Source organism: Setaria italica, chromosome VII (genome assembly GCF_000263155.2).
Source record: "Setaria italica strain Yugu1 chromosome VII, Setaria_italica_v2.0, whole genome shotgun sequence".
NCBI lineage: Eukaryota > Viridiplantae > Streptophyta > Magnoliopsida > Poales > Poaceae > Setaria > Setaria italica.
Window position 1 is genome coordinate 23,299,891 of NC_028456.1, and position 22,726 is coordinate 23,322,616.

Sequence of the window (22,726 nt, forward strand, 5' to 3'; positions counted from 1 at the left end):
CCTCCCCCGCTAGCAGTCCCCATTCGTGGCCTCCGAGTCCACCGCCACGCTCTCCTCCACCAGCGACGCCGATGCCAGCGCCTCCTCTTCCTTCGAGTGGTGCATGGCTGGTAGTCGTCGCCGTCGTGGCGCCCCTAGCGGCAGAAGGAGGCCGTCTGCGGGCTGGCAGCGCAGGAGGGCCACGGCCATGGCGTGTCGACCACGACAAACTTGGGCTTGGAGGAGAAGAGTCGCCCTTCCTCCCATCGTTGTCGGTCCTGGTTTCCCGCTCGTCGCTTGCTGGAGGTGTACGCCTGTAGAGAGAGAGTTGCCTGCTATGCAAGCAATTTTTTTTGCAACCACTCTCGCTAGCTGTTCGAAGTAGTGGTGTGGGCATCGTTGGTCCAGTAACTCGTCATGAAAACTTTGTGTTTCTCCATCAAATTCTTAGAATGCAAACCTTAATATGCCTGGAATAGAATGGTTACTAGCCCATTTGTGCTTATTTGGTATTGTTGCTTGCTTTTCTGTTGATACCTGCTTTGTCTCTGCATTGAGCTGTGTTATGATCTTTAGATTCCAGTGGTGAGTATGGCGCCAGCAAGCGTAGGGAAGAAGAGGCGCCAGGCAGAGAAGGAGCAAGGGGTATGGGGAAGGGTAGCATGGTCCTTTTGACACATCATTTATTGCCTTTAGTTAGTTTTAGTCACTGGAACCGAACAGTATTTTAGGAGCTGACTAAAGGCTGAAAGCTAAAATTTTAGGAGCCTAGAACCAAACAAGCCCTATGTCTGCACCATTTTGAGCGTTGCGGTTATGATCCAGCAATGGCGATGTTCTTTATTCGCGGATATGATCCGGCATCAGCACCCGTGGGTTGTTGATCCCGGCGGGCACCATTTCAAGATTTAAATACCGTGAAAAATTTTAACCAGCAATTTTTAAACTTTGAATATTTAAATATTATATTTTTAATCAACGATTAGTATTAAAATAAACTCGATCCAAACACACTTGTATGTAATTAATGGAGAAAACACAAACTCGGTGTTGGATGTCCGGTTTTATTGCAATGATCGCTTGGCTACATCCGCTCCTGATCTAGGTAAAGGATTTTTCTCATTTTTTATTAATCACTGTTCTATTTACTTTGACCTCCAAACATCAACCTTTTTTCATCAAGCGGTTGATAAATGATCATCAAGTGGTTCTCATTCGAAGGGTAAATCAGCTAGATCACTACATGCCGGGATTTATCAATAACAAATTTCAACCGTCGCACCTAGGACGTCGAAGGGGTTGAACGAGGGAGAAATGCATAATTGGAGCAACAAAATATGATACATAGAGAAGAAAGAACGACTTCAGCCTCTCGCTTCTCGGTTAATCGGCTTACATACTATGACCGTGTCGTCTCACTGTGGTCACCCCACCGATGCAGTTTGCTACTCCCTCCGTTCCAAATTTAGATAGTTATGTATATAAATGTTATGTATCTAGAAAAGTTAAAATATTTTTCTAAAACAAATAGTAATTTGGGATGGAGAAATAAAATAGTAATTTGGGACGGAGGAAAAATACCATTTAAATTTTGAAGCCACAATGGATTCCACCGCACCCCGTGACGTTACGCTGCTAACCACGGGACAAAATTGGTGTAGGATTCTCGATCAGTTGGCTATCCAGAAGCCTGGACGAGTAAATTTTTTGAGAGGGAGGTGAATATGCACGCTACGGTCACCATTTTATTTCCTCGTGCGGTCGTGCCAACACAACATAAAAGCAGTATGGCGAGCTTGGCGCGTGGCTTGTCACTCGTAAACTACGGAGTATAAGCTAAGCTGGGCCTATTCTCAGAGGCTAGGTCGGTTTGCTCTTCTCTGTACTCGTAAGCTCGGCTGGGCCTACATTCATCAGAGGTCCATCCATTCGGGGAAACCACGAACCCTGCCTGGCCCGTGGGCCCCCGTCGCCGCTTCCCAGTCCCCCTCACCACCTCGCCGTTCACCTCCCTCTACAGCACACTGCCACTCCGAAACCCCAAGCGCCACCGGCTTCCCCCTTCCTCCTCCCCGCGCCGCCGCGGCGATGCTCCTCTCCGGGCCGCCGGCGGCGCCCACTCCACCGCTGCTCCTCCCGGAGAGCAGCGGCGAGGACGGCGGCCACGACTCCTCCTCCCGCGCCGCGGCGGCGGCGGGGTCGGTGCCGAAGAGGCGCGCGGAGACGTGGGTCCGGGAGGAGACCCTCTGCCTCATCGCGCTGCGCCGGGAGATGGACGCCCACTTCAACACCTCCAAGTCCAACAAGCACCTCTGGGAGGCCATCTCCTCCCGGATGCGGGACCAAGGGTTCGACCGTTCCCCGACCATGTGCACGGACAAGTGGCGCAACCTCCTCAAGGAGTTCAAGAAGGCGCGCAGCCACGCGCGGAGCAGCGGCGGCGGCGGCTCCGGCGCCGGAGGGAACGGCAACGCCAAGATGGCGTACTACAAGGAGATCGACGACCTGCTCAAGCGCCGTGGGAAGGCGAGCGGCAGCGGCGGCGGCGTTGGCAGCGGCAGCGGCAGTGGTGCCGGGAAGAGCCCCACATCCAACTCCAAGATCGAGTCCTACCTGCAGTTCGCGACAGATAACGGTGCAACTCTGCCTTATGATAGAGATTTTTCATTCTTTGCTAGATGATGAAACGATGACTAGATGTGTCTTGAACATGCAAAGCTTTGTGTCTTAGATACAAGCCAACCATTTTGGTATATGACAGTGTGCATTTATGCTATTGCAACGGTTTGTTAATCTTGTAACGCCTCATAGTAACGTAAGGTGTACAAAAAGGCCTTAATGTACAATTTCTTAAAATTAAGATTAATATTGCATAGTTCATTGGTAGACCATTGGTACTGATGCGTGCGTAAATTATAAGGCTAGCTAAACTTATCAAGCTTACTGAGCTGTTTGAGAATATATGACCTAGATATAGCGATAACACTAATATTACTTATGCGATATGCATTTGTTTTTGTTTCCAAGTTCGCTTGTGTAGTTGTGTTTTGACGTAGGGTGTGCGCTTATGTGATAGCTTTGTGAATCATATGGTGTGTCTCTCATATGCCCAAGTTACTTTTTCATTAGTAAATAGTTTTTGATATGCTAAATGGCTGAATATTTGGGCTTTGTGCTTTATTTGATTTTTGGTTGCAGTACTTTTTGTTAGCTCATGGACTAATATTCTCTGCATTCAATCTAGGCTTTGAAGATGCTAGCATTCCCTTTGGACCTGTTGAAGGTACTGAGCTATCCTACGCATGCAACAATACCTGTTTCTTAATTTATTTCATGTAGTATCTTTGCGAATTTCTTGTTGACTATACCCTTTTATAGCAAATGGTAGATCATTGCTGAGTATTGATGATCGTTTGGAGGACGACAGGCATCCACTTCCGTTAACGGCTGCTGATGCGGTTGCAACCAATGGTGTGAACCAATGGAATTGGAGAGATACCTCAACTAATGGTAATAATCTGCACACATAACAAGTTAAATTGACTTTGGATGAGTGTCCTGTAACTTCTCACTGCTGAGAATTCGAGAAATTGCTACAATTTGAACTGTTGCTATCCCACTGTTTGGTGTACGAATTGTGTTTGGTTTAACTCCTTGTCGTTCTAATAAGCCCTATGGAAACAGAAGGTCTAAAACTTCTGAACTTGAATAGAGCTTATCTTTCTTATAATCTTCATTGGTGTACTTTATGGAATTTGGCTGGGACTTTTAGCTCTCTGTGTACTATCTTTTACTATCATTCAATATTATGTTACATCCACTGAGATAAATCAGCCACCTAGAGAGATAACATATTTCTAATTAGTATTTTGAGATGCAGCCTTCAAGATTTCATGTTTTATTGGGTTCTATCTTGAAAGATGGGGATATCATGTGATAAGTTTTCAATATGTCCCCTTTTGAGAAAAGGGTTCTCAATATTGGCAAGGCCTTAAATTCTACTAAAATTGATTTCTGGCAGCAATTTGCAAAAAGCATTCAGTATATGGTTCAGTAAAACTGGTTAGTTCAGTGATTATTATGATTAATTTGTTGCTGTATTTGGAATTCTGCATAAATCCATACAGGTGGAGATAATCAGGGCACTTTTGGTGGAAGAGTCATTTTAGTCAAATGGGGCGATTACACTAAAAGAATAGGTATTGATGGTACAGCTGAAGCAATTAAGGAAGCCATCAAATCAGCATTTGGACTTAGAACAAGACGAGCTTTCTGGCTTGAAGATGAAGATGAGGTTGTCCGTACCTTGGACAGGGATATGCCAATCAGAACATACACACTTCATCTTGATGATGGTAATTATAAATTCTCTTCTCGGCCGTAGAATGATATTTTTTACTTTCTGAATAATTAGGAATAACATACTAGAACAGTGTATGGGTGTAGGGATTCCTATGCCTTGTCAAGGGAAACCTTGAAAATTTGAAAGAAACCATGAGTCAAGGCAAATAGTCCATCACTACATGATAATGATTACTCTTCTTTCATTTTGGAACTCTCTTTCCACATGGATATAACATAGAACAGAGACACCAAAAAATTATGTCACCTATGTTGTTTTGTCTCGTATGAGATCTGCACATTAGGTTAGTAAAGAAATTGTTGTTGACAATGCTTCTTACAACTTGTGTTGTTTGGACAGGGGGACAACCAATAGGGCTTTATCATTTCAGATGCTTTTTAACTAATCAAGTTTTAAGTAGTGATAATCTATTACCTTTTTGGTCTTTCCATTTTTTTCAGGTGTGACAATCAAACTCTGCGATGCAAGCCGCATGCAGACCCCAGAAGACAAGACGTTCTACACCGAAGATGACCTCCGAGATTTCCTTGCACGGCGTGGTTGGACACTCCTCAGGGAGTATGGTGGCTACAGAAATGTTGATAGCCTGGATGATCTCCGCCCTGGTGTGATTTATCAAGGGTTGCGGTCCCTTGGGGATTAATTTTGCAACATCTGCCTGGGCAAGGCATGTAATGTGTGCCAAAGAAGCATAGTATATTACTACCATTTAGTGTAATCTAAGTCAGCCATCTTTGTTCTCTGATATATGTAAATGTAGCTGATGACACTGTTAACTAGAATGTATAGCCGATTATATGCAATTGGAGTGTGCAGTAAGTGGTTTTCGAATTCACTGTGTATCAATGTATCTTCCCTTGCATGAAATCTGCAAGAAAAGGACAACTGCTTCTCGATGAGAAACGGTTCTGCAGGAGTGCAGGATCCAGGCAACTATGGTCTTTTCTCAGTTGACTCCAGCACATTGTGTCCAGTACCTTAACATTTGGCAAATGGCAAAGATAATTTCGGTACCTCACCAGCCCAAGTAGGGACAAGTGATGAAAGGGTAAAACGGCATATAAAAGATAGTAAATGAGTTGCTTTCACTAGAGGGGAATTTCAATCTCAGAATTACATATGCCTCCCACTCCCAGAGGTTTAGAGATTTCAGGGAACACGCAAGAAATGTCACAGGCATCAGACTTTTCTTTCACCCCAAAGCAGTAGTAGCGGTAGACTAGTACAGCACGCGCCTAGACGTGAATAAATGATTCACACAGCCTTCACGCCAAGAGCAGGGTATACTTGATGCTCTTGAGAACTTCACTCCTCGTCGTCCCACTCGTCATTCTTGTACGAGACCAGCGTGTCCACCTTGTGAATCTGCAAAATCCATCACAGGAACGTGGCTCTCAGCAATCGAATCGAGCACCAGCAATACCGAAGACCCGATAGACGGATCTAAGCGAGAGAGAGATGTTGCAGCAACATACCTTGGTGTCGAACGAGTGCAGCTTGACCATCTGAGGGTTGCTGATGAGCTTGGCGTCGCTCTCGACCCAGGTGCCGGGGGCGTCGACATCCGTGTCCGTGTAGGCCAGCACGTCGAACACGCCTGGCAGTACGACGCGCGAGGAGAGGAAATTAGAGTGTCACGGTTGCAGTCCGGGTTCTAAAACAGGCGAGGATTAATGGGGGATGTCGGTTCCTGTTCTTACATGGCTCGTCGAGGCAGGGGAGGTAGGTGATGCAGGACGCGATCTGGCGCATGATGGCCTGGATCTCCCGCATGATCTCCTTGTCGCTCTTCTCCTTGATAGCCCTGACGAACATCAGAAGAAGACGTAATCAATCCATGACACAACGCACGCCGGCAACTTTGGATCGGTCAGGGAGAGGGCGAAGATGGGGATAAGAGCGAGTGTGGCGCGCACCCCTTCTCGACGACCTCGGCGTCGGTCACGATGTTGAAGTTCCAGCGCTCCAGCACCTCGTTGGTGGCCTTGCTCATGATTACCAGCACAATCCTCTGCAGCTTCCCGGCCTCCAGCCACTCTGCAACATCCAGCGACGGGAAACCAATGAGTAAACACCAGCACATTCGCGAGCAATCCAAGGAGGAGAGATCTCAGATGGGACTGGGAGGAAATTTACCTGAGAGCTGGGAGGTGAGGCTGGCGATGAAGGTCTTCACCCCCTCGTCCTGCGTCAGCAGCATGGTGAGCCCGTACTTCTTCACCTTGGTGAAGCTCTCCTCCGGGTACACCGCGCGGTTGTACAGGATGCTGCACGCCACCAAAAACCAAACGGAACTGGATCAATCAGCCAATCATAAAACCCCAAACCTTTCTCACCGATCTAATCCCCGGCGAGTCGGCACAGCCGCCGCCGTTCGCTCGCCCGCCGGACACCCTACCGTACCTATTCGCCGCGTAACCTGCGATGCCAAGCGAAGCATTCCGTCAAACACCCGCCGGGTGGGGATCGGGACTCAGGATAGGGAGGAGGAGGGCGGCGCCCGAGCGTACCGAAGAACTCGCTAACGATGGCGGCGGAGCCCCGCAGCGTGATGATGTCCTTGGACGCCGTCCGCGACGCCATCTCTGGTCTCCTCTCCTTCCCTCCCTCGCGGCCGCGCCTCCGGATCCGCCTCCTTTCTCCGCCGCGCGCGTGCGAGGACAGCTCCTTGGGAATGGGAGCGGAAGGGGAGCAGCAACGGCTAGTGCGGCGGCGGCGCAGTGCGATGGGGACTCGTGTGTCTTTCCGGAGCGTTTTCGAACGGGTCGACACAGGTGGGTGGGATGGTGTTCGCACGGTGGTGGTGGTGGTGGATGGGTGCGGCCGTGCGGAGCACTTTATAGGTGGGCCGGACCGGCGCGTCCAACGGTCGTGTGGAGTGGGCCACGAACTGGGCTTGGGATGGCGCGATTCGGCCGAACTGTTTTTTTAATTGACTCCACTGTCCTTTCTTGTAAAACAGAGTCATTGACTGATGGTACCAGTGTTCGAGATCATAAATTACCACCCCATCAGAGCTACTCCCTTCCTCAATGGACATGCATATTTTTTTCAAAAAATAATTGGAAATATGAACAGAATTTGCCTTCACGGAGAAGGTTGCCAGATGCTGAAAACCTTTCAGAAAGTTCGAAGTAGAAATTCGTCAGTCGCATTTTGTTTCGAAAACGTTAAGAGCTACTCATTTTGTTTCACGGAAGTACCATTTTGATTAGCCCCTTGTTTTGGAGGGTATTCAATGTTCAAAACGTTTCTTTAACTGGACGGATAAACAGATGGGAAAAGCGCCATGGGCTGGGCCGCCCGGGCGAGCCAGTTCCAGTTCCTTCCTCGCTACAGCTGCCGCGCCTTGGCGGGAAGTCGCGCAAATCTCCCCCAAATCCCTCGCTTCCCCCGCCCTGCCGCTCACGACTACGGCGACGAGCACCGCCTCCGCCCCCCACGCGCCACCGCCAATGTACTCCCCGCCGCACGCCGGGGACTCCGATTCGGAGGGATCCCTCCTCTCCGGCGTCTCCGCCTCCCCGCCCCGCGGCCGCTCGCCGCCTCCCCCGCCGCCACCCAAGCCCCGTCCCAGCACCAAGCACACCGCCACCGTGAAATCCAAGCCCAAGCCCAAGGCGAAACCGAAGCCTGTGGCATCCGCCTGCGCCGCTGCCGCGTCGCCGCCTCCCCTCCCCTCCGCGGCGCTCTCCGATCCGCATGGCCTCGCCTCTCGCATCGCCGCCGCTCCCGCGCTTGTCGCCGCCACTAGCACCGTCTCCTCCTCCTCCTTCCGCCGCCTCGTCCAGTCGCGCAATCCCTCCTTCGATCCCGTCGCCGCCTTCAGCTCCCCCGCCCCCGGGTCTAGTCCAGCTCCAGCTCCCACGCCCACTGAGGTACCAACAGCAGCGGTAACGCAGGGCGCTGAGCCGGACGCGCCGCCACGGGCCAGGCCTAAGCGGGTGCATCCCAACTCGGTGTCGGAGGTGCCCCCCGCGGCGGCGGAGGCGGAACAGCCGAAGCGGCCGAGAGGGGGCGGCGAGGGGAACTTCGTGCGGCTCAACATCAATGGGTATGGCCGGAGGAGGACGTTCAGGAACGCGCAGACGAGGCGCCCGACGAAATACCGCTCCTGGCGGCGGCAGCGGGCTGGTGGTGTGAAGCCCCAGGGATGCGGCGACGAGGAAGGTGATTTCGTGGCTGAGGCGCTGATGGAACGGGAGAAGAAGGGAGCGGTTGGTGACGTTGGTGTCCTTAAGGCCGTGGAAGCGGCGAGAGAAGACCCATCCGAGCAGAATCTCGAGAGTTTGCTCAGGTTGGTCTATGGTTACGACTCTTTCCGCAAGGGGCAGCTTGAGGCAATCCAGAAGATTGTTGCAGGGGAATCAACGATGCTTGTGCTGCCTACTGGTGCGGGCAAGTCACTATGCTATCAGGTGCAGTGAGAAATTTTGAATTATTGAGTTTGTATCTATATAGTTCTTAGCTGATAGGGGATGCTTTGTTTAGATTCCTGCCATGCTTTTGTCTGGACTGACACTGGTGGTGAGTCCGCTGCTTTCCTTGATGGTGGACCAACTAAGGAAACTCCCAGCATTTTTGCCAGGAGGTCTTCTTGCAAGCAGTCAGGTAAACAAAGGTGTATATATTTTGTTTCTGGTAGTCATCGTACTCATTCTTATTTTGATCAGTGTGTTCATTACTTTATGACTCAGACGAGCGATGAGTTTCATGAGACATTACAAAGGTTGCGTGGAGGGGACATAAAGGTACATCCTTGACTCCTGGTTTTGGACTACCAATGTTGCATCCTCTGTCATTTTTGTTTGAGTTAGTTAGGGATCCTGCCTATCAGGTCTATGTTAACGCAATATAGTATGTTTTGATGAAGTGACATGAAAGTCAAAATCAAATATAAGACAGACAACGGCAGCAGCAAATCTTGTTAGTCCCAGGTAGGCTAGAGCTGAAACACAACACGAGCTGAAATCTAGAGTTGTCTCAATATACATTGGAAAAGAATCCAATTCCAATCTGATATGCTTCTTCATAATCCTTTTTGTTGGTGATGTTGACACCAACCTGTTTGACAATGCTGAATCCCTTTCCATTTGTGGCCAGGTGCTTTTTGTTTCCCCTGAAAGATTCTTGAATGAAGAATTTCTGCTCATATTTAAGGATGCACTACCAATATCTCTTGTTGCGATTGATGAAGCTCACTGCATTTCTGAATGGTGAGTTGACGTGTCCTTGTAGTTCAGTACTTCAGTTGGTATGCTGCACACTAGAAAGTTTTTGGTAGTTTGCACCAAATTTTTTAAAACTTTTTTCTGCTTTGTGTCTGCTTGTTTCCTCTTATACATCATATTATCACTGTTCTTCTCTATTCTTGCTTATTATTTGCTTGCCGCTCATTGTGTAGTGTTAGTTTAGAAAAATTTGTGACTTATCTTGAACAAATGTGCAGGTCTCATAATTTTAGACCTTCATATCTAAGGCTCCGAGCATCACTACTTCGGAGAAAGCTTAATGTTCAATGTATCCTTGCAATGACTGCAACTGCGACAACTCAAACCTTGGAGGAGATAGTGAATGCCTTAGAAATACCATCCGATAATCTCATTAAAACATCTCAAATAAGGGACAATCTACAACTATCTATTAGCACGAGCGATAACAGGTAGGTTGCTTTCTATCCTACTGTCTTGATTGCAATCAGGCAATGCTAGACTCTTTAGTTGGTTTACCTATGAGGCTATTAAAGAAGCCACATGATCTGGTTCCTGTTGGAACATGCTGACAATCCCTTTTTCCCTCCAACAGACTAAAGGATTTGATGCTGTTGTTGAAATCTTCCCCTTTTGTTGACATGAGGAGTATAATTGTCTACTGCAAGTTTCAGGTAGAATTTTTTCTGTTTTCTCAAGATGGTTTACACATCTGTTCAGTACCTAAATCTGCTGGATACAATTCTGTTGCAAAAATATAACAATTTTTGTCTTCAACAGGGAGAAACTGACTATGTTTCAAAGTACCTATGTGACAACAACATCAGTGCTAAGGTCAGTATTCATCCTTGACATGACAGACTTTTTGTTGCATTTATTGTTTCTTGAGATTTGATTTTGTTTTGTAGAGCTACCACAGTGGACTTCCTATGAAGAATAGGAGCCGCGTACAGGAGCTTTTCTGCTCTAATAAAATAAGAGTGGTAATGGCAGTTCTTTGTCAGTGCCTATTCCGTAAAATGCATTATGCAGGCGTTGATTAACTTTGTTGTCTCCTCACTGTGACCAAAGGTCGTTGCAACAGTGGCATTTGGAATGGGTCTTGATAAAAGTGATGTTGAAGGGGTATGACTAGCATAAAGTATTTACATATTCTTTCAAATAGACAGCGTACGACTTTAAGCGAAGTTATACTCATCACTTGGACTGATTCAAGCATTTCCCCCTTTAAAGGTGATTCACTACAGCTTGCCAGAAAGCTTAGAAGAATACGTACAGGTAATGAACTTCTAGTTCAATGAATGACCTTTTTCCATTTTGCTTTCTGTTTTCAATACATCTTACTGTGCTCTTTCCAGGAAACTGGCCGTGCTGGGAGGGATGGAAGGTTGTCACATTGTCATCTACTTCTTGATTCAACGACATTCTACAAGATCCGTAGTCTTTCACACAGGTGAATCTTATCATCTTCTAATGTACATGGTCAATCTGCTTTAAGGTATCTATGTAATGACTTTACTCAACCTTTTTTTTACAGTGATGGTGTTGATGAATATGCGATAAGCAAATTTCTTTACCAGGTGTTTTCCTGTGACAATTCAACAGGGTCCATTTGCTCTTTGGTTAAAGAGTTGACTTCACGCAAGTTTGATATAAAAGAGGAGGTTCGTACCTGCATCAGCACTCATCAGCTATCAGCTGAATGCACCTAGTTTCTTTTTCCATGTGTTCATGCTACATTTCAGTTAGTTACGTGGTTATATTCTAGCGTAAGATTGTGTTGCAGGTGGATGTGTTCTGTGTGCATATCATAGACTCTTTTATATGATGATGTGGTACATTTTTATCACTTTCATCGTATTACTATAGATATTATCCTCTGTTCATTTGTTTAGAGTACTAAATTTGTTGACATCTGCCTCCTGTAGTCTGTAATCTAGGTGTGTTGCTTCCAAATGCTACAGATCTTGCTGTAGCATAGCTATATGATTGTAGATCACTTTTCTATGTTGAAGTGGTGTCAACTTAGAGCATTCATGATCACCATGATAGCTGTTTTCTGTGTTACCTATTATTCAAACAACTTGAGCAAGTATCTAGGCATTCTTTCCCTCTGATTTTTTTACCATTTAGTTATAGGTACTTGGAATTCTGATCCCCTAAGTTATCTATTGTTTCCATTGCATTGTTATCCAATATGAAATCCTGAGTAGTACATGCACCTCTAGTTTCCAGATGTTAGTGTCAAACTTGATCATTTCATCCTGCAGGTGCTTTTGACAGTCCTAACGCAACTAGAAATCGGTGGTCAGCAATATCTCCGTTTGCTTCCTCAGTTCAGCGTTACCTGCACATTGTATTTTCACAAGGTAAATCTAATACTTCTAGAACGATCCAGCGATCTGGAATTCTGAATGTGGTTGGTTTATTATAATTGGCACACTATGAACCAAAATCTTCCTTAGTATGCTCAGCTGATGACCATGGTACTAGTCCAGTAATCAAAGAATAACCCTTAAAAGGGACACTTCACTTAGGCATTCAATCATGGGAATATGCCATGGCATTGTTCTTTTGCTAGGCTATCATACTTGTCTCCTTTTACTTCTGATTCATTGAATTACGTTGATGCAGACGTCAGCACAACTGCTTGCAGACAAGGATGTACTAGTTCGATCAGTTCTGAATAGGTAAACATGATCTGCTTTTGTTTATGTGTCCTCTACTTCTGAGATTCTGATTCTCTATTCTTGGAAATACAGGTCAGATACAAAGTATGGAAATTTTGTCTTCGACATGACAAAAATAGCCAATGATCTGAACATCACAGTGAATGAAGTTATTGATCATTTGCAACAGTTAAAGGTTTGCCTGAACCGCACACTTTTTTTCTTATTAATACAACTGTTGTCATGGTGCTCATTCAGTTCTCTTCATCCCTGGCTGTCTTTCAACTATTGTGTGAATAGTGCAGGATGGTCTAGCCTTATCAAGTATTGAAACCAAAATTTAAACCTTTTCAATTGAATTGCTGGTGTTATGTTTGGTGCACTGCACACATGAGGATGAATTTTGTGTGTTGTGGTGCATGTTTATACTTTTTTGCCCCTTCTTTCAGCAGCCAAATCTGAATGTATTGTTCGAAGTACCAAAATTAGGCTGCTGTGGGGTGAAAATATTATATTACAGTCACTATGCATTAAGGTATTGAATTGTGATTACAGGTTGTATTTACCATTTGTATTTGCATATAGATAATGCATCTTGTTTCTAAGAAAATACATATATTTGACTCTATACTTTTATTAGTCTTTATCCATAGTAATCGCACAATATACTTTAATTTTATGGCTGTTGCTCTATTTATTGAGGGGGTACTCCTAAAGATTGATTCAGTACCTATAGGTTTATGCAGTTAAGAACAGAAGTTGGCTTATAACGTGTACCTTTTTGTTTAGCAATTGTATAACTCTATTTGCCTCAGATTTCTACAATTGCTTCTATCAACACTCTTTGTATTTTTTATCTTCCTCTGTAAATCAGTTCTCTGGAGAAATTTCATTTGAACTAAAAGATCCGGCCTACTGTTACGTGATCTTAAAGAAACCAGAGGACTTGAACGCACTATCAGCAAATATCACAAAATGGCTTTCTGAAGTAGAAAGCTCAAAGGTGCACAACAACTCCTTTCACTGTCTCCTCCAAATGTTCCCTTATTCCATAAATAGCGATCTGTTTGTTTCTTATGCAAATTTTAGCTGGCATTATCCAGTATCCAAGTTTTTTTATTTGGTTGGCCAGTATACTTGCAGCTCTCAGCTGTGTGTCTGGTTTGCCTCAACTAATCCTTGTTGCGTTGCTGTCAAAACAGATCATGAAATTGGATGCTATGTTTGCTCTAGCAAACTTTGCTGTCAAGGGGTGCCAAAGGACTGATGGCTGTTCTGGTTCCCAGCACACTCAGTGCATCCAAAAGAAGATCACGGAGTACTTTAGCAAGAATGAAGCCACCTCAGACAATGACTACCCTGCTCAGCCGCACAAGAGCAGGTTTGTGTCCTTCATCTTCCTAATCAATACGTTCCATGATCTTCACTTGTCCTTTGGGTTGCTCTCATCTCATCTGAACATTTATTTGACTCGGTGTTTGGTTTTGCTTACTGCAGCCCATTCTTACAGGCCGATATAAAGGTAAGGTTTTATCAGTGCATTTTCCATGGTGATGTTCATCTTATTCGCATCTCGCAATGCACAATGACAACACTTTCACTGCAACGCAGGTGTTCCTTCAGAGCAATTCGTTTGCGAAATTCACTCCGAGGGCTGTTGCCAGGATTATGCATGGCATATCTAGCCCAGGTTTTCCATCCGCCACTTGGTCCAAAAACCACTTCTGGTCTGTCTGATCTCTTCCATGCCCCTGCCATCTATTTTACCTTCCCACGGATTTCAATTTCTCACGGGCTGAAATTTCGCTGGCAGGGGGCGCTACGTGGAGGTTGATTTCCCGGTGGTCATGGAAGCTGCCAAAGCTGAACTAGTCAAACTCGTCGGGAAAGGAGAGTAGAGTTCTCGTCAGCACGCCAAACAGAACGAGGGCCTTCGCTGGCTGCCTGTCATGTACAGAATCTAATGCTCGCAAGCCACAACCAAAGAAACGGATAGACAGGCAACACAGGTTCGTCCCCGTTTCCCCAGCTAGTCCGTCGTCGGTCAGCGCTCTTCATGCTCATGCATCACACCGAGTAACCATTACCCGTTATCATTTGCCATCGTTGCTTCATTTCATACAGGCACTTGGACTATGTGCTAGGAAGCGTCCTGAAAATGAAGCGCCAACCAGATCAGGTCCTTGTTCAGTGGAGCCGTGGTATTTATTCGAGCATGCAAGTGCCGTCAATCAAGCGTGCTACGTGGGACTTCAGCCGTGCGGGGTGCGGTTTGATTGAAGGCGCGGGGCGAAGAAAGTGACGGACCTCTGAAGCCTGAACCGTAGAGCCGTAGAAACCATTGTTTCAGGTGGGGAAAAAAATTTGCGTATGATGGCAGGAGTGTCCACGAAGCAAAGATGGGAGAGCCATCATCGCTGTAAAGGCACAGGCGTCGGTTGATGATGTGATACGCTTAATCTGTAAAACTTTCGCCACGACGGGAGGTCAGAAGCTGTGCGTGATCCATTGTTCCTCCGCTTTCAGGATGGCTCGGGGCTCTCTTTAACTTCGGTTGTTTTCCGCGGTCACGATCGATGCTTGGCCATTTCAGTTCCAGGGCAGTTTCGTGCTGGCACGCTTCACTGCTATCGTTGTGTTGTGGACAAGACACCCGGTGCAAATTTGCTTGGTGGGTCTTGCAGGTTCTGTTCGCTAGATCTGGTCCGGCATTGATTGCACGCCTCTCTGCTGCAGCTGCTTTCGATGGATCGATCGCTCGACTGCCGCGGCTGTGGCCCTGCGCCTGTCTGGATGGATGGGACGCCGCGGGCTGCTGACCGGACCATGTGCCTGCCCATAATTCTCCCGGCGTTTGGCTTCACGGATTAGCGATCAAAATTATTGGTGAAGGGAAGGATCAGATGCACGTCCATGTCGTTTTGTTAATACTGCTGCCTTATCACACCAGTGCTGCTTTTTTATAGCGTTCTTGATATTAGCTGGTTATTGCAATTCGGAATTTCGGACTGGTACTTGTGTGTAATTCAATGGAGGCAGCCAGCATATTCGGCTGCTCGAATCTAGCGGCCGGAGCATATCCGGCCGGAGGGACCACGCACCAGCCTAACGGCGACCGCTTACACTCGTTGTGCTTGTGCACTTGAAGAAGGAATCGACAAGAGTAAAGTATAAAAACCTTTCGTGCTTTCTTCTTTCTTTTTCCTTGAAAGAAAAAACTTTACGCAATAAAAGATCCCTTCGTTGACGACCTGCGTGTCTGCGTCCATGGTAAACACCATGGCGGTTTGGAGCGCATTAGCGTACATAGACAAAAGATCAGCTCATGTACTATGGCAATACAAATATACAATATCTCAAAATACTTAGCACACATAACACATGGAGAAGCTTCTTTGACAAAGACAAATGTTGACTAGGCAGTACTAGTAGGCTAGTAGCTTCAAGCTTGTATCTCAAGCGTGTGGTCGTAGCGGAGTTCTACGCGATACGGCGGCATTTACACGAGGGAGGGAGAGAGAGAGAGAGAGGACGGAAAAAGAAAATTTTATAAAGGCGAAGAAAAATAAGGAGTGGGAAGGGAGGAGAACCTACGACTACGAAACGAAAAGCACAAAGGAGGAAAAAAAAAATACGAGGCGCTCGTCATCAAAACAAAACAAATCGTTAAACCCAGAAGGCTCTCCTGCTCCTCCTCTCTCTCCGGTTGCTTCCTCGCGGCGGATTCGTGTTCCCCGCGTCCGCGGCAAGGGGAGGATCTCGCTCCGGCGAGAGGAGAGGAGCTCGCGAGATGGGGATGGCCGCCGCCGCAGCCCGCGTGGTGAACTACCCGCTCGTCGCGGCGCTCCTCGCGTTCGCCATCGCGCAGTCCTCCAAGGTCTTCACCACCTGGTGAGTCCGGCTCGCCCCCCGTCAGTTCAGCCGTACCTCTCCCGCTCCAGCTCCCGTCCCGCCGCAGCATTTCTGAGCGGGTGGTCCGGGCCCGCCGGTGGCTGCGTCGCTGTCGCTCGAGCGTTCGGTGCCCCCCGTGCGGGCAATGCGTAGCTGGAGGGAATCATGTGATTGTTTTGGTGGTTCGGGGGTTCGTAGATCGTGTGATAAGAACATGAGTTAGGATTTGTGGCTTATGGGTACTTGTATTTAGTATTTTATTGATTTTTCAGTTCTGTTGCTCGGTTTGGCAGCTAGACAGCAGATCCTCTGGGTCTGGGTTGTTCAGCGGGACACCTTTTCCCTGTATCAGCGTTTTAGTTTTACTTCGTCGCAATAGCATGGTCTCCCGCGCCCGCGTTTCAGAATAGGCCCCATTCTCGTCAGTACTCATGATTCGGGCGGGAATTCCTCGTTCATGTGGTTCAGTACTCTGAGATGTCAGATGTAACAGAAACGCCTAGTTCATGTGGTTTGGTAGTTGGACGGCAATTGCAACGGCATAAGATAAATTTCCCTGTGGCTTTTAGGTATATTATGTACTTCCGCAGTGGAGACACCACTTGGGGTGTATTATTAGTAATTTGACTTTTGCTGTTACCTGTTAGCACTCAGAACATTTTAGTGTTGTGCAAATTAGGTTTGGAGTCCTTTGCTGCCCAAAACCTGTACTCGGATTGTATTGTGAATAATAAAACAAGTATGTCAGTATGTTTGATGATGCAGCAGTTTGGATTATGTGTTTGGTTGCATACATGTTGGCTCAGTAGTTAGTGCCTTTATATTTATAATATTGAAAGATTGTCTCAACATAGATGCAAACTTGGTATTGGGGTACGGGCATCAAAATATATCCTGCCCTTGCATTTGAATTTCAGTTATCTCAGCCTTTTGGCTTATTGCAGCTACGCAGTACCATATAGTGCTTTCTGAGATGCTGGATATTATTGAAATCAAAATTGGTTGATTGGTGATCATTTTATAGGTATGCACCTAATTGGCATCAGGGTAGAAAATTTGGGAACACTTTGTGTATATTCTAACAGGAATGAACAAGTTGTTAAGAGTTTATCTCTGTTGTTCTAATCATTTGCCACATTCAGGTTGGATCTGGAAAGGGAGTGAGAGTAAATTACTTGTGTTCTGACTTCTGAATGACAATTTTTTAGTTGTTATATTATTCTGCAAAGCCAAAATTAAATGTTATCAATACATACTTCTATTGCCTTGGTATATGAGATGACAGCAGCTGTCGTATATTATATGCATGTTTTTTCAAAGTTTTCCTAGCACTCACTCTAACATTGATTTGATGTAGGTACAAAGATAATCGTTGGGATGCTAGACAGTTTATAGCTTCTGGAGGGATGCCATCATCCCACTCAGCTACAGTGACAGCACTTGCAGTGGCTGTAGGAATCCAAGAAGGCTTTCGTAGTGCCACCTTTGCAACTGCACTGGTCTTTGCATGCGTGGTGCGTATTTTGCTTGAAATTATTTATTCGCAATTCTATTTGTTGTCCAACATGATAATTTTACTTAGAGAAGATTAGAGTAGTTTGCATTCATTTGCTTGTTTTCATCTTGATTTAGCTCTGTTGCATTTATATATTGCTAAACTTCTAGAATTACATTTTGTTAACAATACTAATAGTTCATGACTTCATGTCTTGAACAGTGAGTCAAGGATGCACATATGTTACTGGAAGTCAACTGTTCTTGTGAATGTAACCTTTGATTTTGACTTTGCTTAAACTTCTATTTGCAGGTGATGCATGATGCATTTGGAGTTCGGTTACACGCTGGAAAACAGGCAGAGGTTTGTCACCCTCACCTTAACTTGTGTTTAATAAGAGTCACTAACTTTCTTTTGTGCAAAGTATATTTGGCTATAGTTGCAAGATAAGTACTTGGCTTTTGGTATAAAATTTGGATTTATTTCTGGATGATATCCACCTTGTTTGAAGGGACATTCGGCAGTTTGGTGATGAATATCCGTGTCGGAGATCAGTTCTGTGGTGAATTAGTACCCTTTGTATTAGCAATAATGAATGTTGAATTTTAGTTTGAAACATTAACTATGAAACATTAAGTATGAATTGCCATTTTCTTGACTCTTAGCAAATGCCCTAGGACGTCTCTCCTGGGGCTCGAGTTTCTTTTTTTTATGAGACGCTGTTTTTGTCAATGATATTTTCTCATTCACCACATGATATTTTCAACTTTATGTGACGTTATGGCAAGATGGACACTAATATTTTATTTATGCAAATTGCAAATCCTTTCAGGTGCTGAATCAAATTGTTTACGAGCTTCCACAGGAACACCCATTATCAGAGACAAAGCCATTGCGTGAAATCCTTGGACATACTGTTCCTCAGGTAAGATTAAACCCTTCATATTGTCATTCTTGACGTTTTAACTATTCTATAGCCTTGCAAATTAGTACAGACATTCGCAAAACACATAGACTGATTCATCGGTATAAGGGATGAACATATAGTTATATACTGGATGCACCTTTTTAGCTACAGCATTCTCAAAACCTGCTATTATCCATCAGTTTCAGCTTGTCCTACTATCATTGATAAGCACTTGTGCATATGAACATTCATAAGTTCATCTGTATAGACAATTGTTTTCTCATGCTTATGACAAAATATTCTTTGTTTCCGTCATCCTGTTATCCACAATACCACCATGATCACCTCGAATGATTTCTCTTTTGTTCCCATTGTCTGATACAACTGAGTGACAGCAGTCACTATCACTATCGGATACATGTAATATGCTAGGTGTAACATGCTCTCTCTTTGGACATCTCAGGTTGTGGCTGGTTGCATCCTTGGAATCCTAATGGCTGTCGTTATGCACTTAGCTGTGGGGAGTTCTTAGTCAAGTGGTGTTCATGGATATCTGCGACACGTGGTCACCATATATCTCATCGGTGATGACTTGTAAAGCTTGAAAACATGATCTTACTGGTTTGCCCAAGTGGTTGGATCATCAGGATATACGAAGTTCTAACTGATGTAGATCTGCTCTATATAGGATAATAGTAGGTTGTAGCTTGAGTTGGTGCTGTAAATCTAAGGGTGCGTTTGGCAGAGCTCCCAGAGCTGATTGATTCTAGCAGGAGTTCTGCCAAACAGTTTTTCAGAGAGAAGTGATTTCCTGCTGATTCTATGAAATTCTGGAAAGTGATTCTCTGAAATAAACTAAGAGGTTGGGACCTGGAAAAACTAGCTTCTTCTGATTCTGTGAAGTGATTCCCCATCCTGATTTTAAGAGTTTATGCTAGAGAATCAAAGAGAATCATTTTCAGCCGTAGAATCACTTCTCTCGAATAATCAGCTTCCATAGAGAATCGGAATCAGATAGAGCTCTACCAAACGCATCCTAAAATGTTTAGTAAGTAGAACCACGTAAGTCAAGTAGAACCACGTAACAGAAGAATTCGTTATACAACCCGTCAGAACTTGTGTAACAATCAGAATGGCTGATATCATGACATCATCGCCTGTGCCCTGTGCTTTCTACTGGCTTAGTTTTTACAATATGATTATAGGAGTGTTTGAAAAACAGCTATTTATGTGTCCAAATCCTGATTTGTAGTTCTTTTGGGTTACAAAAGTCTCCGTTTTACGGTCGAATCTGGCCAACTGATAGAGAGTAAACTCATTCGATCATGGCGCTCCTTATGTTACTCGGTTCTTCTCAGGAATCCTTTGCCAAGAAATTTCTTCCTACCTTTCAGTGAGCTGCAAATGTTTGGTATTTCCCAGTTCAGTCATCTTTGGGAATCTTGTTCAGTAGGTAAATGTTCTTTATTACATACTCAGCACCTTACATGATCTGACAAGCAGGTAATAAGCAGTCAGCATTACAATGCTGTTCATATATCAAACTTGGAGCTGTCAGCTGTATTCCGCCTTATGATAGCTGCAGTAAACAGCACGACGTTATTCTTTTTTGAGGGAAACAGGAGGGGTTTATCCCCTACTAATTATATATTAAAGAGAAAAGTAGAAGTACAAAGGAGTAAGAGTACAGGGAAGAAAAAAGGAGAACCCGCAGGGAAACAAATAAACTACGAGGAGCCAAAAAAGCAAAAGATGGCCAACAAGGAGTCCAGGTTACAGAGTGTGCAACCAAACCTCCATCAGAGGCACTAGAGATTGTTTGCCTCTATGCAAAAGCATTGAGAACTCGTAGATAAATTTCCTTTTGCACTGTTAGACTGTCAGGTCAATCCCACTGAACATCCAATCATTTCTTGTTGTCCAAATGCTCCAAGTCATGATGATTATTATTTCCATGAAGAACGGTACAGCTAGCTTGTTCTTGATTTGCATGAGAATCTAAAGAGTTGGCCTCGTGGGAATGAAAGATACCAATTGAGTTCCAGCAGGATTTAGCAAAGTTGCACCTGAAGAAAAGATGTGCCATTCTTTCGATCTTCTGCAGGATACATAATTCGCATGTCTATGAGTCTAGTTCCATATGTTTTCTTCTCAGTAAATCCTTTGTACTCAGTCGATCTTTAAGTAGTAACCAGAAGAAGACTTTATGCTTCATTTGACATCTAAAGTTCCATAGCCATGAGTATACGGATGGATGCTTCTTTGCCTGATCATGGTCTTGTAAGCTTTGACTCTGGTAAACGTCGTGTTACCCTAGATGTACGTCCATTTGTCAAGACCCCCCTCAGAGTTCATTCTTTCAATTGACTGTTGTAGAGTGTTGAGTTGAGCATGAGCCTGTGAAGAGAGGGGTAAATTGAAATTGTGTATGAGGCCTGGCTGACTGACTACCTCTCTGAAGGAACTGTTCTGCTTCTTTGTAAAGGAGAAAAGTTCCGGGTAAGCTTGTGAGGGCACTACACCATTCCATATGTCCTTCCAGAACAGCATTGTGGAGCCATCTGACACTATCGGTGATGCCAGACCTTTGTAAGTGCCAAGAAGTTTAATGGCATCCCTCCACCAGAAGCATCCTTTCCTTTGCTGACCCGAGAACCTACCATTGGAGTAATAGTTATCCCATACCAACTTGACCCAGGGGATATCTGCTTTGGAAAAAAATTTGTGCAGGAACTTGAGCAGCATGGCATTATTGTGGGTGGATAGATTTGTTACTCCAAGACCTCCTTGCTTTTTAGGCAGTCTTACCAAATGCCATGTTGCTTTGTTGGGCTTCTTAGAATTGAGATCCCCTCCTCTCCACAGGTAGTATTTCCTGTATTTGTCCAACTGATTGATTACCCCTTTATGCAGTTTTAGCGCCGCCACATAGAAAACTGCCGATGAGGAGAACACCGAGTTGACCATTTCTAGTTTGTCCCCTTGGCTCAAGAACATTGAAGTGCTGCTGAGCCTTTTTTCTATCTTTTGAATAAGAGGCAGGAAGTCTTCTAAGTTTGGTTTGATGGTTCCTAAAGGCAGCCCCAAATAGGTGAAAGAAAGAGATCCTTTTTGACAGTCAAAGGTTGCAGCCATGTGATCAAGGGTTGAGTCAGAGATGTTAAGAGGGACCATGACTGATTTATTATAATTTACTTTGAGTCCCGTGGAAGCTGTAAAGGTGTTGAGAAGATCGAGCTGATTTGGGCATGCCTCCATTACCAGTAGAGTGTCGTTTGCATATTGAATCACAGGAAAATCCCCTCCTCCCCTTTCCGGTATTGGGAGTTTCAGGATTCCTTGATCTTTGGCATAGTTAATGACTATATGAAGTAAGTCTGCAGCAAGTACAAAGAGAAGAGGTGACAGGGATCCCCTTGTCTTACTCCCCTTTTGCAGTGGAACACCTTGCCCGGAGTGCTGTTCAAGAGAACTGAAGATGTCCCTGATCCGAGAATGTCCTTGATCTATCTAAGCCATCTCTCCCCAAAGCCCTTATGCTTAAGTATTTGAAGAATAGCCTGGTGTTCAATTTTATCAAAAGTCTTTTCAAAGTCAAGTTTCAAAATCACTAGCTCTCTCTTGGATGCTTTGCAGATGTGTAGGTACTCAAATGCCCAGGCTAGGCAGTCCTGAATGGATCCTGGTGTTCAATTTTATCAAAAATCTTTTCAAAAGTCAAGTTTCAAAATCACTAGCTCTCTCTTGGATGCTTTGCAGATGTGCAGGTACTTGAATGCTCATGCTTCGGCTAGGCAGATGCACGACGTTATTCTAGAGGAGTAGAGCAACAGCAATGCCGACAAAGCACGCTTGCACTCGAAGCTTGCACGGTGACACACCTCCGGCTCCGGGATGGTGCACGACGATGAGGTTGTACGCGTCCAGCGTCAGGAAGTCGCCCAGCTCCGGCGCCGTGCACTGCCGGCCGAAGATCCTCTCGGCCTCCGCGTACCTCCACTTGGACTGCCACATCGAGCGCATCGTGGACCCCATGCTCATTGAGTCTGTGCTGCCCTCCTTTTCAAACTCCGGCGCCCAACCGTCCCGCCCAAGGCCCAACTACGCCAACTGCGACGCCGCTGCGCACGTACTATCGTCGCGCGATGAACCAGTCCGAACACGTGCAGGACGCCGTAGGCGGGCAACCTTCCCCGGCCAGGCCCGAGCTGA

The 22,726-nt window shown here is 45.4% G+C and overlaps 4 protein-coding genes across 4 annotated transcripts; 3 read left to right on the forward strand and 1 right to left on the reverse strand.

Moving 5' to 3' along the window:
- The first annotated feature begins 1,982 nt into the window (after positions 1-1,982).
- Positions 1,983-5,224, forward strand: LOC101773178 (trihelix transcription factor GT-1). Its single transcript, XM_004975957.4, has 5 exons — positions 1,983-2,614; positions 3,224-3,262; positions 3,358-3,489; positions 4,107-4,334; positions 4,783-5,224. Exons 1-5 carry the CDS (start codon positions 2,068-2,070, stop codon positions 4,983-4,985), a joined length of 1,149 nt encoding a protein of 382 aa, XP_004976014.1. The 5' UTR covers positions 1,983-2,067; the 3' UTR covers positions 4,986-5,224.
- A 179-nt stretch (positions 5,225-5,403) lies between these two features.
- Positions 5,404-7,142, reverse strand: LOC101773586 (mitotic spindle checkpoint protein MAD2). Its single transcript, XM_004975958.4, has 7 exons — positions 6,853-7,142; positions 6,746-6,761; positions 6,479-6,609; positions 6,259-6,379; positions 6,043-6,146; positions 5,818-5,939; positions 5,404-5,707 (listed from the first exon to the last, which is right to left on the reverse strand). Exons 1-7 carry the CDS (start codon positions 6,923-6,925, stop codon positions 5,648-5,650), a joined length of 627 nt encoding a protein of 208 aa, XP_004976015.1. The 5' UTR covers positions 6,926-7,142; the 3' UTR covers positions 5,404-5,647.
- Positions 7,143-7,730: 588 nt separating this feature from the next.
- Positions 7,731-14,813, forward strand: LOC101773995 (ATP-dependent DNA helicase Q-like 5). Its single transcript, XM_012847580.2, has 21 exons — positions 7,731-8,760; positions 8,834-8,953; positions 9,040-9,093; positions 9,446-9,558; positions 9,792-10,004; positions 10,148-10,226; positions 10,333-10,386; positions 10,461-10,535; positions 10,624-10,677; positions 10,786-10,830; positions 10,911-11,005; positions 11,090-11,216; positions 11,823-11,921; positions 12,187-12,242; positions 12,315-12,417; positions 13,096-13,224; positions 13,424-13,602; positions 13,719-13,743; positions 13,833-13,948; positions 14,035-14,230; positions 14,346-14,813. The coding sequence occupies exons 1-20, from the start codon at positions 7,798-7,800 to the stop codon at positions 14,117-14,119; spliced, it is 2,784 nt and encodes a 927-aa protein (XP_012703034.1). The 5' UTR covers positions 7,731-7,797; the 3' UTR covers positions 14,120-14,230; positions 14,346-14,813.
- Positions 14,814-15,772: 959 nt separating this feature from the next.
- Positions 15,773-19,433, forward strand: LOC101774394 (uncharacterized membrane protein YuiD). The gene is made up of 5 exons (XM_004975960.3): positions 15,773-16,112; positions 17,470-17,626; positions 17,920-17,970; positions 18,440-18,532; positions 18,978-19,433. The coding sequence occupies exons 1-5, from the start codon at positions 16,012-16,014 to the stop codon at positions 19,044-19,046; spliced, it is 471 nt and encodes a 156-aa protein (XP_004976017.1). The 5' UTR covers positions 15,773-16,011; the 3' UTR covers positions 19,047-19,433.
- Positions 19,434-22,726: the final 3,293 nt, after the last annotated feature.

Bases quoted from the DNA above. Each gene is read 5' to 3' on its own strand.
- LOC101773178 (XM_004975957.4), top strand. From the start codon at position 2,068: ATGCTCCTCTCCGGGCCGCCGGCGGCGCCCACTCCACCGCTGCTCCTC. The intron at 3,263-3,357 runs GTACTGAGCTAT...ACCCTTTTATAG, and splicing joins TCCCTTTGGACCTGTTGAAG to CAAATGGTAGATCATTGCTG. The intron at 4,335-4,782 runs GTAATTATAAAT...CATTTTTTTCAG, and splicing joins CACACTTCATCTTGATGATG to GTGTGACAATCAAACTCTGC.
- LOC101774394 (XM_004975960.3), top strand. From the start codon at position 16,012: ATGGGGATGGCCGCCGCCGCAGCCCGCGTGGTGAACTACCCGCTCGTC. The intron at 16,113-17,469 runs GTGAGTCCGGCT...GATTTGATGTAG, and splicing joins TCCAAGGTCTTCACCACCTG to GTACAAAGATAATCGTTGGG. The intron at 17,627-17,919 runs GTGCGTATTTTG...TTCTATTTGCAG, and splicing joins CACTGGTCTTTGCATGCGTG to GTGATGCATGATGCATTTGG.
- LOC101773586 (XM_004975958.4), bottom strand. From the start codon at position 6,925: ATGGCGTCGCGGACGGCGTCCAAGGACATCATCACGCTGCGGGGCTCC. The intron at 6,147-6,258 runs GTGCGCGCCACA...GATGTTCGTCAG, and splicing joins GCCGAGGTCGTCGAGAAGGG to GGCTATCAAGGAGAAGAGCG. The intron at 5,708-5,817 runs GTATGTTGCTGC...TGGATTTTGCAG, and splicing joins TGCACTCGTTCGACACCAAG to ATTCACAAGGTGGACACGCT.
- LOC101773995 (XM_012847580.2), top strand. From the start codon at position 7,798: ATGTACTCCCCGCCGCACGCCGGGGACTCCGATTCGGAGGGATCCCTC. The intron at 10,387-10,460 runs GTCAGTATTCAT...TTTGTTTTGTAG, and splicing joins ACAACAACATCAGTGCTAAG to AGCTACCACAGTGGACTTCC. The intron at 10,678-10,785 runs GTATGACTAGCA...CCCCCTTTAAAG, and splicing joins ATAAAAGTGATGTTGAAGGG to GTGATTCACTACAGCTTGCC.